This window comes from Pithys albifrons, chromosome 20 (assembly GCF_047495875.1).
Source record: "Pithys albifrons albifrons isolate INPA30051 chromosome 20, PitAlb_v1, whole genome shotgun sequence".
NCBI lineage: Eukaryota > Metazoa > Chordata > Aves > Passeriformes > Thamnophilidae > Pithys > Pithys albifrons.
Window position 1 is genome coordinate 10,220,447 of NC_092477.1, and position 12,878 is coordinate 10,233,324.

Consider the following 12,878-nt stretch of genomic DNA (forward strand, 5'->3'; position numbering starts at 1 on the left):
CAAGCAGCGTGACAGGATGAGAAGGAAATGTGCCAGGAATGGCTCCGTGTCTCCTCTTGGGAGAACCGAAGTCTATTTATAACCCCCCCTTCCCGGCCCCCCCTCCTCCTGTTCCCCTGGGACGGTGGAGCTGCTGGGGCACAGGCAGACACAGCCTGTCCTGTGCCTGCAGAGCTGCTCCCACTCCCCACACACTCCTGGCCAACACACAGAGTCACAGACTCATTTATGTTGGAAAAGACTTCCAAGATCATCGAGTCCAACCCTTGAGCACACAGCCTGGTGACATGCTCATGGGTGGATGGACACACAAACCACATGTGTAATGCACATGCATGCTCTCACTGCTGAACCACTGCTGCAGCACATGGGTGCTGCCTCTGTGTTCCCTACTCATGGCCTGGCCCTGTGATAAATCCAAATTATCCTGTAGAACGGAGGGCATCAGCAGGAGCAGCATTGCAGAATCCCTGGTAGAGCTTAGAGCCAGGATACAGAGTATGAGTGAGGTGGAAGAGGGCATTGATTCCTGTCTGAAGGTAGAAATGCTCTCGGCACCTGTCCTAGTGCCTGCGTAGGTGCTCCAGCACAAGGTGGTTTGGAAAGATGAAGGCACTTTTGAGAATTTGGGGGGAGGATGAAAAGCAGCCCCTTGGCAGGGTGAGGAGCAGGGGGCTGTATCTTAGGGCTTGATGTGGTGATGTGCCAGAGCCTGTCCCAGATGGGAAACTCAACCCCAATTTCTCTCTTTCTTCTCTTTCAGATTTCTCCAACCAAGTCAATTCCACATCCCTGAACTCTCCCACGAGCCGGGGGCCCATGGCCACCCCATCCCTCCACCCGTCCATCGGGCCGGGCATCGGCTCCTCGCTGGGCTCCCCGGGCCAGCTCCACTCGCCCATCAGCACCCTGAGCTCGCCCATCAATGGCATGGGCCCTCCATTCTCTGTCATCAGCTCCCCCATGGGCCCGCACTCAATGTCCGTCCCCTCCACCCCCAGCCTGGGATTTGGCACCAGCAGCCCACAGGTAAGGGGAAGGTGGTGGGGTGTTACTGTTGTCTGTTTAGCTGGGGAGAAGCCACATCCGTGGGTTTCCTCATCCACACAAGCACCAAAGGGAGGTAAAAAGCAGAAACCCAAGGGGGAAGCTAAGCTGGAGGCATCCTGCTCCTTTGGCTGGAGCTGGGTGGCTGCAGCTGCCTGTGGGGCTGCAAGGGACCAGCACAGCTGCTGGAGTACAGCCATCCATTGCCTGGGGCTGGAAGGGGAGCTGTGACCACCCCTGGATCACCTGAAGGCTGGTGAGCCACCCTAAGACTGTCTGTACCCTGGGATTCTCACTCAGGTGGTCCCATCCCCTCCCTGGGAGGCACTACATCCCCTCTGGGGCAAACCCATGGTCCCAAGGGAGTCACAGAATCATTAAGGTTGGAAAAGCCCTCTAAGACCATTGAGTCCACTCATTAACCCAGCATTGCCAAGTTCATCACAAAACCATGTCCCCAAAGGCCACATGCACAAGCCTTTTGAACACTTCCAGGGATGGTGATTCCTGGAATCACCCTCTGCAGCCTGTTCCAATTCCTGACAACCCTTTCAGTGAAGAAATTTTCCCTAATACCCAATCTAAACCTGGCACAACTTAGGCTGTTTCCACTTGTCCTGTCACTTGTACACACCCAGGGGTCCCCATCTTACTGCCTGCTTCTTGCAGGGAAAAGATTGGCCTTTGCTGGCAGAAGATTATGTAAAAACCCCTCCAACTAGGGAGAGATAAGCTCTTTTTAAAAATAGCCAGATCGGGGCGCTGGCCAGCCCCTGCCACCTGTTGCTGGCTGCTCGCACGGTATATGTTTAGTAAAAGGGTAGATTAAGGAATTGACAACCACCTGCCACTTGCTGTGGGTTTATTTATTCCAGGCCCTCTCTGGGAGTCAAGCACCTGCCAGCACCTTTATTTTTAAATATTGGCCTGATTTATTTCCAGAGATAACAGGTCTTTCTATGTGGGGCTGCGCTGAGTCCCATCCCTAGGGACCCTCAGGCTGTTACTGAGGATCCAGCATCCCTTTGCTGGACAGACAACAGATTGACTGATTGATTGGTTGATTGATTGATCGATTGATTGATTTATTATGGGCTTCTCCCATGCAGGATTTGGCCCATGGCCCCCATAGATGTGCAGGGACCTGCACCCTGCTGCCCACTGGGGGAGAGTGGGGTGGACACGTCGCCTCCCATCGTGTGGCCGAGGGAAGGGGAACTGAAACAGAGCCTGGGAACGGGCAGTCGGAACAAAATTAGCAGCAGCAGCACCAAAACGGTGGGGAAGGAGCAGGGATGGGGAAGAAGGGGGACATGAGGCAACATGGGGTGAGCCACAAGTCGGGAGACAGTGGGGAAGGGGCGACACACTGCCAGCGTCGATTATAGGGTGCAGTTTGCTTTTGGGGCTGGCGAGCTGCGGGAACCGAAACAAAGCACAGCTCCAGGGCAGGAAGGGGAAGTGAGAGCGTGGTGGGATGGTGCCAGCAGTGCCGTGGCTCCAGCCCTCAGCGCGGTGCGATCTCCCGTCCTCCGTTTGGGGACTTGTCTTAAGTGCTTTTCCTTGAGGTGACAGTTCGAAGACCTTCAGCCTAATGGCTCGTGCCATCTGTTCCCTGTCTGGACACATTAGGTCCCTGTCCCTGCAGCAGGCAGAGGCGCCTACCTGGGCCTGCAGAAGAGGAGGAGGAGGGTGGGTGCGAGCAGGCAGCGAGGCCGATGTGCAGAGGGGAGCGCGGCCGCTGCACCGGTCGGCAAAGCGCCGGGGTAATGAGGCGTGTGGCCCCCGTCGCCAGGCGGGGATGGCACTGATGGAAGGTGGTTTGAATCAGATGGCAGATGCCACTTGCCATCAGGCCATGCCTCATCGCCCCTGGAAAGCCAGCAGAGCAGAAGGCCACACGGTGCATGAGGTGCGGTGGATGCTCAGGGCGAGTCCCCTCCACTCCAGCTCCACCAGCTCCCAAAAAACAGGGTACTCTCCCTATCCCATCTGGTTCTGCAGAGGTGAGAATCCAGCAGCTCTTGGTGCCAGTGCTGGAGGATGCTCCAAGTGCTCCCACTGCCCTCTCTCCAGCACTGGGAGCTTCTAAGGATCTTGCATGGTTTCCAAACATGGCAAGGTGTACTTCCATGGGATCCCAGCACCCAGAGAAGCCTCCAGGCCCCCTTAGGGAGGTGACACTTCTGCTGAGCTGAACCAGGATGAGGTGTGCGAGGCAGGAGTAGTTCACAGTGGTAAGCAGGGTCCCAGCCAGACTAGGGGGTCTAGACCCAGCTGCTCTGCAGTTTACTGGGATTTAACATATTATATAAACCCTCTTACCTAAAAATTCTGGGAAAACAGGAAAAAGTGCAGGATGTTCAGTTAGAGCTGTAAGGGAAGGACTTTGCATGCAGTTTGCAGGGCTCTGTGGCGCAGCCGCCCCAGGCATCGCTGGCAGCAGCTCAGGGCGCCCGGGGGTGAGTGGGCAGAGATCAGACACGGGATTAGGCTTTTCCAGAGCCGCCGTCTGCCTTTGCACAATGCTCTTTGTAAGGGTGCCTGGGGGACCAGAGAAGGGGTGGGATTTTTTTTTTGGATAGGAGGAGGAATAAAGCTCTGCTTGCCAGAAGGGACAGGATTTGGTCCCTGGTGCAATGAGCTGAAGAGGGAAGGGAAGGAGCCAAGAGATTCTGGCATCACAGGGGAAGAAAAGCACTGGTTCCTCTCATGTCCCCACTCGCTTGCTGAGCTGGAGCCGTCCTGTCCCGGAGCAGAAGTGCTGTGCCAAGGCAAGGGGCTGCTGCCTCCCCCTCTGCCCCCTCCCTGCCTGCACGTGCTGCTGGTTTCTCTCGGCGGCTGCCAGCCAGGAGGGGAAGGCACGGGGCAGGCGCCGGGGTGGTGTGGGAACCCCAGGGTGCACGTGGGGCCTCAGCTGAGGTTTCGGGCCAGCATTGTGAGAGGAACTGATGACTTCCCCCACCCCGGCCTGAGGCTGACTCAGCTCTGACCAGCTGATGCACAAGGCCACAAAGGGTGACGGGACCTCCACCCTCCTGGGCAGCTCTTGCTCTGCCCATCATTCCCTCTGATGCTCGCAGGGGGCTGGTTGGGTGGACTCTGTGGACTTCTGGGGCTTGGGGAAGTGGTGACGAAAGGCTTATCTTCATCAGGCAGCCATGGCCTCTGCCCTCAGTCCCACGTGTCCATGGCCAGTGATGCAGCGTGACACGAGCTGTAGCCACCAGCTGCACCTGAGAAATGGCTCCATTTCCCAGAAGATGCACTGGGAGGAATTGGAGCTGGTGACCCTGACTGGCAGCCCCTGCTCCCAGGGTAGCACAGTGAGAGCATGTGCTTGGGGACCCAAAGCGAGATGCTCCTGCCTGGAGACCACTTGTCCCTCCCCTCTCTGCTCCACTAAACATCAACTAAAGCCCAGGAGCGTATCCCTTGGTGGCACCAGGTCCTGACTGCTTTTGATTCATCAGCTGGTGCAGGCAGAGCGGGAGAGGGAGGCAGATCCATCACATTTCTCCCTGGGTTTACCTGGCTCTGTTCTGTGGTTGTTAGTCATCTGCCTGCCAAATATTCCGCACCAGCCTGGAGACTTAAAAGCTGGAGGAATGGCTGTGCTGTTCTAATTGACAGGTCGCAAGCCCTGGGATTTCCCTGAATTAATTTGTGACAAGTGCAATTGCTGAGGATCTCTATTAGGCAGAGATGCATAACAAACCGAGGCACAATCCTGTGTATCCAACCTGGATTTAGAGGTTGACAGGGATGGTGGATCTGAGATGGTCCCTGGTGCAGTGGTCTCAGCAGAGGACCTCTTGGTCCTGGAGGTGAACAAGTCCACCCCCAGACCCTCTGGGACAGGGTCTCTCTGAGCTTGTCTCCCTTATAGATGTGTCAGTCCTACGTCTCCCTGCCTCAGTTTCTCTTTGTACATGAGGGGATAACAGCCCTGCCCTGCTTCACTGGGCAATGGGGGAATCAACCCAGAAATCCTTCACTCTGTATCATGGTCCCCTGCCAGCACTCAGCTTCCACCCAGTTCTCTGCTTGTGGGAGCTTAAGCTCACCAAGGAAGGGAGAGGCATGTGGAAGTTGCAGAGATGTGTCCCACCCAAGCCAGTTCTGGAAAGCCAGGCCCTGTTGCATCTGGGATCTATTTATTTACCATGAAGCTTTCCTTTGGAGAGATAATGCTAACAGGAATCTATAAACTGCAGAGCTAAAGCATGAGTGTCCTGGCCTTCATCATCCATGCAAGCACTCAGTCGCAGCCAGCAGTTCTCCCACAAACCATTGCTGCAGATCATCTTCCCTGTTTCCTTTGGTGGTGGAAAGCCAGGGTAGCTTGTGATCCCTGGCCATGGGGGCTGTGCTGTGGCAGTGCTGTGGGTGGGGGTCTGGCAACGAAGAAGCAACTTTCCTTCCACTTAAATTGTGTAGAAACATCGTTCTTGGAAGGGCAGTGTCAGCTCTGCAGGACTGGTCGTGATGCCAAGGGGACTGGCTGTGTTGCTCTTTCTGCCCCAGTGCTCACAGCAAGAGCTGGTGGCATCCTGCTGCCAGCTCAGAGCCACACCAGCTCTTACGCCAGGGCAGCAGATGAGCACTTTTGCCTTTGGTCTCTAGACTCATGTGCCCAAATCATGAATCCAAAAGTTGTGGTGGGTGTTTTACGCAGTGCTGGTTCCCATCGCAAGCTTGTCCCTTGCTTGTCCCTCCAGCCCCCTGTCCCAGCTGGCAAAGCCCCACATCCAATGTCCCTGGTGCCCACTGAGCCCTGTGCTTCTGCCTTGACAGCTCAACTCACCCATGAACTCCGTCACCAGCACAGAAGACATTAAGCCACCCCTGGGGCTCAATGGAGTCCTCAAAGTGCCAGCACATCCCTCAGGAACGATGGCCTCCTTCACTAAGCACATATGTGCCATCTGCGGGGACAGATCTTCAGGTAAGGCTGGTGCCTGCCCTGGGAGGGGCTCATGGTGGGCTTGGGATCCGGGTGTCCTGAGAGAGGGTTGGCCTGGCTCCGCAGCTCCCTGTGGCACAGCTGCCTGTGCTCTCAGAGGAAAGAAGAAAAGTCCGTTATAGACCAGTCCGGTCCAGGGCAGGCTCTGAGCTGAGCTGGCAGACCCCAGGTCCCTGTTTAGCAGTGGGGTTACATCCTCAGCCCGTTGAAAAAAAGGCATCAGCGAGTGTCCCTCCCTCTCCCCATCCTTTGATCCGCAGCGGTGCTGTCACACAGCACCAGATAAAAAGATGCTCTTGACACAGTCTCTCCACTCCTGGGAGATAAAGATGTGCTAATTCCCTTTATTCTCACGCTGTTCTAAAAGCTTTCTGTTCAGCAGAGCTCTGGTTGCCTAGTTTGTAAGTCTGTAGGGACCCCTTCTGTGCCTGTTGGGCCTTGGGATGGAAGTGGAGGGGGGGAACATGGTACAGAGCAGGCTGGGTCTGTTCCTTGTGTGTGGAGCTCAGAGGGGTCACCTGGGGCACAGAGGGTAGCCCTGTTTCACTGCTGCACTGCTTCTCCCCTGATGTATGGCTAAGAAATGCTGAGGGCTTTTCCTGAATGTGAGGCAGGTTGCAGCCCACAGAGGTCATCCTGATTTTATGAAAGTCAAGTCAGGGTAAAGCCACTGCTCTTCAGCTCCTGCTCACAGGACCAAGAAAGCTCTGCTTCCCCCAGTTCCCACTGGGAGAGGCCCTGGGAAGAGCTGGTGGTCTGTGTGGTGAGGGGGAGACACTGCTAACCCGAGTCTCATTCCCTGCAGGAAAACATTACGGGGTTTACAGCTGTGAGGGCTGCAAAGGCTTCTTCAAGCGCACGGTGCGGAAGGACCTTACCTACACCTGCCGCGACAACAAGGACTGTTTGATCGACAAGCGCCAGCGCAACCGCTGCCAGTACTGCCGCTACCAGAAGTGTCTGGCCATGGGCATGAAGAGAGAAGGTAAGGTCTGACCTGGCCTGAACACCCATAAGTGCTGCAGGAAACTTGTCTTCCTTAGGAGGCTCTATCAGGCTCCTGCCTGTGACGTCATGGTGGGCACCAGTGTCACCTTGCCAGGGTGACAAAAGTGTGTGGATCTCATTTTCATTTTGCTTCACCACCACAGCCAGGGCCTCCTGTGGGATCCAGAGCAGCACTGAGTCCCAGAGTGGTGCCTAGTGATGGATGGGCAGTGAGTAGCACCACCTTCCAATAGACCAGGTTCCTCCAAGCCCTGTCCAACCTGGTCTTGAACACTTAGAGGGATGGGACAAACAACTTCTTTGGGCAGCTTATGCCAGGGTTTCGCCACCCGGTTCAATATCTGCTTTTTTTCTCACTGGGGAGAAGAAAGAAATTTAGTCTCATAAAAAGTAGCTCTCCCCTTAGTGGAACTTAAATTTAGGACCCAAACTGCCCTGGCAGTGCCTCTTTTAAATGCTCTTTTTAAATGCTGACTCCATCTGTTCCAATCTGCTGGCAGAACAGGCTTTTACCAGACATGACGTGAAAATGACCCCAGTTCTCTGCTGCCTTCTCCCCTTACATCTTGAAAGCCACACTTGCCTCCCTGACAGGCTGATAAAACCATCCCTGTGGCCAGCTGAGCTCCAGCCTGGGTCCCTTTGAAGAGCACTTAGTCCTGTCTGGAGCATTGATTAAATGGGCACTGCTGGAGCTGCACTGAGTGTTGGGCAGACCCTGCCATGCTCGATTTATGGGCTTACCTGAGGACCCACAATGTGCAAAGTCATCAAATGTCAAAACTGTCTGTGCTGGAGGTGTGGGGGGATTGCCAGGGCACCCAGGGGACCTCCTTGGTCTTGCTGAGCTTAACCCTTCAGTGCTCAGAATGAATCTTCCTGCCCCACCTCTAATCTTAAATGGAGAGATTGAGGCATCCAGAGAGTGCCTGTGAGGGTGAGACAGTGCAGGCTTGGAGCTTCCTGTGCCCTGCATGTTGTTCAGAGGGACAGAGATGTAGAGAACACAGGATCCCATAAGAGGTGTGCAGCAGGATGAGGAAAATATGATCCAAAACCTGAGAAATGGGAGATTCAGGAGACTAAAAAGAAGCCAAGAATTCTCCTGTGTATTCAGCAGCAGCACTTGCTTCTCAGGGGAGAAATGTGGATCATCCCATTCCCCTGGCATTGCCTCTAGAGCCTTCCACTGGCAGCTGGAGACCATTCAGCCTCCCCAGAATGCCTCAGCCAAGGTGTGTAGGGTTGGGAATACCAGCAGGAATGCTGTGACTGCTGCCTGCAGTGACATCCTGTGAGCAGGTACCTGCTCTGTGCCTGCCGTTAGCGGTGATTGCATGGGCAGCACCGCTAAAATTATAGGTCCATTAATTAATTTCTAAATGGTGGTGGAATTCCTCAGGGAGCGTGTACAGTAGGAGGACTCTATTAATTCATCTTGATTAACATTATCACAATGAATAGCAAATGAATTCATAACGATCAGACAATTATTTAAAAGTGTGACAGATGGGATCTTGGTAACTCCAGAAGTGCACTCAGGCCGTGTTGGCTGATCTGGTGAGGACAGTGTTGGAGAAGGACAGGAAGCTGGTGATTTGCAAACAGTAGATATTTGGGGCATAATCCCCATGTAGGGAAAGCTGGAATAACTCCCCTGGTACCCAAATAAAACTCTGTCATGTTAGAAGCTTAAAAATTCAGTGCCTCATGGAGATGTCTGAGCGTTGTCCTAGAGTTGAAAGTCAGAAGGTGGATCTGACTGAGCTTTGGTTTTGATTAAAACTCTTTGAGTTTTTGAATTAAATTCTTTGAGTTTCACATGTGCTATCCACACAATTTGTCCAAAAAAAAAAAAAGGCTCTTTTTCCACTGCAGCCATCCCAGCTCACTGCTGCTGCCCATCCACTTTGGCAGCCAGGAATGTTCTCCCTGTCCTTAAACCAGTCCTGTTACATCCCATCTCTATTTTGGGGAAGAGTTTTGGGCTAAATCCTGCATTGCTAATTTATTTTGCCTAAATACAACATAGCTAGCTTTTTATCCTCTAGCATAAACTGTTATATCTTTTAAGTAACAGAGCCAGGGTAATGGGCCTCATTTCCCTATAAAATACCTTGCTCTGGAGACCTAATTTATAGCTGTGTAAAGGCATAGCAGATTCCTGCTGGGAAGTATCTCTCCTGTAGCCCAAAGGTACTTTGATGTTGTGGAAGTAGAGTAAAACCCTCTAAAGTGAGTACTGTAGCTGTGATGAGAGACAGAGCTGTGGTGGTGATGGTGCGAGGAGGGATGAGGGTCACAGTCACACCCAAAAACCTGTGCCAGAGAGTAAAAGGAAAGAAGCTCTTAAATAGCTGAGAAGTTGGATTAGAGAAGTAAAATCAACAGCACCTCTTGGGCAGCTGATGGAGGTCTGGAGGGGTTTGATCCTGACGGCTGGGGGTTTTTTCAGGTGAATGTGCCAAGAGGGATGAACTTTGACCATGTACTCAGGCAGGGTAGAAGAAGCAGCACCCAGGGAGTTGAGAGGCAGGGCGTGACTGTGGGGCACTGCTGGGAGGACAGGGATGGCTTCAGGGCTACAGGCCTTGGTTTAAAGGGGTGAAAAGTCTCCAGAAGCAGAAGATTCTTCCTGTTGTGTGCATCTTTTCTTGCTGTTCCCTGTTAAAAACATACAAGATAGATCCTGTGCTGCATTCATGGTGAATGAGCCTCACGGGCTCTGAGATATCACAGCTATAATAAATAAGCAACTGGGAACATTTTTCCCCTATGAATTACTGCCAGCTGTGTGAGGCTTTGGTTTTTGTACTCTGTCTCCCACTAAACACCGGATAGTCAACAAAATTAAGATTACCATCAGGGATCTTGACTAATGCAGGGATTATTATTATTGTGGGGGTGGCTGTTTGTATCCAGAAGCAGAACTCTCCCTGCTTGATCTGTTACTCATTAGGGTCTAAGGTGTCTGTGTCTCAGCAGCCTTGGATTTTAGAGGGGAAAATTGGAAACTGCCTTGGAGTTGAGGAGACAGAGGTGGGAGTAAACAGCGAGGGTCTTGGAATAAAGGGGTCTTGCGTGCAGTGCCATTAACTGGGGTTAACCTCAGAGGTGAGGGGGGTCATCCGAGGCTGCCAGCGCCATGGCCTCGCGTTGCAGTTCGTCGCTATCTCGTGTGACGAGGTCCCGGCCCCTCCGCTGCTGGCAGAGCCGCCGGATCGCACAGCGAGCAGGAAATACCAGCGAGGAGCCCTTTCTCATGCTCCCTTGGCCGGCTCACAGGGAGCAGACGTTGGGAACCGGCACAGCCCGGCCCCGCTCCGTCTCCTGCCTCTCCTTCCCCCAGCTCTGCCTCCGGACGTGAGCGGCTCCCCGTGTGAGCCAGACTGTCTCCGCAGGACCTGCTGGGCTGCCCGTGTTGGGAGCAGGGCTGCAGCCTGGGTGTGCTGGCGGCACTGGTGGCAGATTTGATGCCGACTGGGTGAAATGGGTGTTGATGCATCTCCACTGGGAAGTTCATAGCCCATCTGGAGACCAAAAGGCTGTTCTCCTGCAGCATCTGCAGCTCAGGCTGTGTAGCTGACCCCCAAGATCATTCCTAAATCCAGGTGCAGGGACCATAGCAGTGTGGCCCAGGTACAGCGTGGCTGCAGCTTGTCCCCAGCAGCTGCTGGGACATGATCCAGAGCCATGCTCTGAGCATCCAGGACATCTGTCTGGCTGCACACCTGTCCTCTGACTTAAGGACTTCATTAAACTTCACAGCCTGAGTTAATTCTTCTTCTTATCCTGTGTTTTTGGGTTGGTTTTCCCTCTCTTTCTTGCACTCCTGTCAACTGAGGAATTTAACCTGGGAGGGGTTGGACTTGCAGCTTATCTAGTCCACAGCCCAAAGAGCTTCCCACATCTCCAGGGAGCTGCTCAGATACATCACTTAGTCCAGAGGGAATGAAGATTCTCCCTGTTCTAATTTGGAGCTCAGCTCCTGCACTAACAGCAATCTCTCACTGAGCTGTGCCCAAACTCCTGCCATGGCTGTGCATCCCTTCTGGTGCCCCTGGAGCTGGAGCCATCCTGGCTCATGCAGCATCTCTTGGGACCAACAGAAGCAAAAGGGGTCTGGGGAGAAAGACCAGGAATTCAGGTTTCCAACCCACTGTCCAAGTGAATATAAAAGCAGGCAAGTGGCCATAGCCTAGTGGAGAGGCAGAGTTCAAGAGCACAGTTATTTATAGTAGTAATTTTGGAATGGAAAATGTCTTCCAGCTTAATGAGCTTGTTTCTTATATCCTTTTAAAGTGCTGCTGTTTAAACCAGCTGGTTAAAAGATGCTGGTTTTGGGGTTTTTTTGTTTTTAAGGATGCTCTTTGGCTTATGGTTTTCTCTCCTATACCAATGTTGCTTTTTACTTATACTTCAGTACCTGGCTTTGGAGAGTGAAGTGAACTAGGGATTTTTACTGTTGTTTTCCAGAGCTGTTGCTCCTATGAACTAACTGCATGGAAAGGTTTCAATCCATTTTTTAACACTCTGAACTTGTATTTTTTAATTACTATGGCGGTATTTTGTATTCTTAAAAAAAATTTAGTATTCAATTGAAAACGTTGGAGGAAAAAACCACCATTTATTTCACATCTCAGCTTTTGAGGTTGTTTACAGTAACAGAAAGAAAAAAAGGTGACACACGAAAGCAAAGCAGAAGAAACACTGTCTGAATTAGTTTCCTCAGCTGTCGTGGCATTTTTGATACAAACAGGTACCTGAGGCATAAGTGCTTCAAGATGCTGATGATCCACAGTGAAGATGTGGCTTCATGAAAGGCAGCAGAGCCCAGTCATTTCCACTGTGAGCTAAAAGAAATCCCCAATAACCCCCCCACCCAGCACCTCATAAATAATGAGCCACCCACTTGCAGGTTGAGAGAAGACTGAGCAGGTTTGGGGTTGGGAGTCTCTCTGGACTGAGTGTTGGTGCCTTCCCCATGTGCTGATGAGCTCCCCATCCCCAGGGACTCCAGGCACTGGGTGTGTTACCCAGAGAAAACCCCACTTAGTCTGGTTTTGGTGGGAGTGGATCGATCCACTTGTAGATGGATCTGGCATTTTGGCACATCAGACCTTGGATCCAGTGGCTGAGGCTCATCTGCAATGCATGAGATGAGACATTTTGGATCTTAAAGAGAGAAGGGTGACCAAGAAGTGGTTTGGACACATGGGGTTCTGTGTCTTGCTGTACCCATGGCCTGGGGAAGTGCAGATGGGCTGGAGATGCTTGGGATGAAAAATGACAGCAACTGGCCTGAGGCAAGCACAGACCAAATCAAGCAGAATAACACAAGAGCCTCTTCATCAGGTGCCATGGAAAACACAGGCTTCTGTCCTTGGCTCGGCTGAGACATAGCTGGAGAAGGTGGGGCTGCCTCTCCGAGCTCTCTGACTACAACTTTTTTTATCCTCAAGTGGATTGCAAGGGTCAAATGTTTCCCTTATGGTTAGAAAACCAGACTGGGAAAGCTCTCAGCCGTATGAGTCTCCTTGAAGAAAAATATAAGCATTGGTGTAGCCATCAACATGGAGGAGGGCACTGGGAGGCTCATCTCTGGAAACATGGCATGGCTGAGGGAACCACAGCTTGGGGCTGTTTTGCCTGCCAGGAGAGTGTTTTTTGGCATGGAGCAGGCACCATGCCTGGCTCACATCCTGCTTTTGAGATGGACAGACCTACACTGATGATCAAATGCTGCGCCAGCCTCATGACCAGAAAAATCAGCATTGTTGGGAACAGCACAGTCCTGAGAGTGGATCTTGTCCAACACCCACAGTCTGAGAGGGAGATGAAAGGACAAGGACACCTG

General features: G+C 52.6%; 1 protein-coding gene across 2 annotated transcripts in view; it reads left to right on the forward strand.

Annotated features, from left to right (window-relative positions):
- RXRA (retinoid X receptor alpha) overlaps nt 1–12,878 on the forward strand; it is a 106,507-nt gene that overhangs the window by 69,042 nt on the left and 24,587 nt on the right. For both annotated transcript variants that reach the window (XM_071574130.1, XM_071574131.1), the window contains exons 2-4: nt 764–1,029; nt 5,845–5,995; nt 6,819–6,998. In XM_071574130.1, the coding sequence (XP_071430231.1) occupies nt 764–1,029; nt 5,845–5,995; nt 6,819–6,998 (597 nt within the window). The remainder of the gene's footprint in view (nt 1–763; nt 1,030–5,844; nt 5,996–6,818; nt 6,999–12,878) is intronic.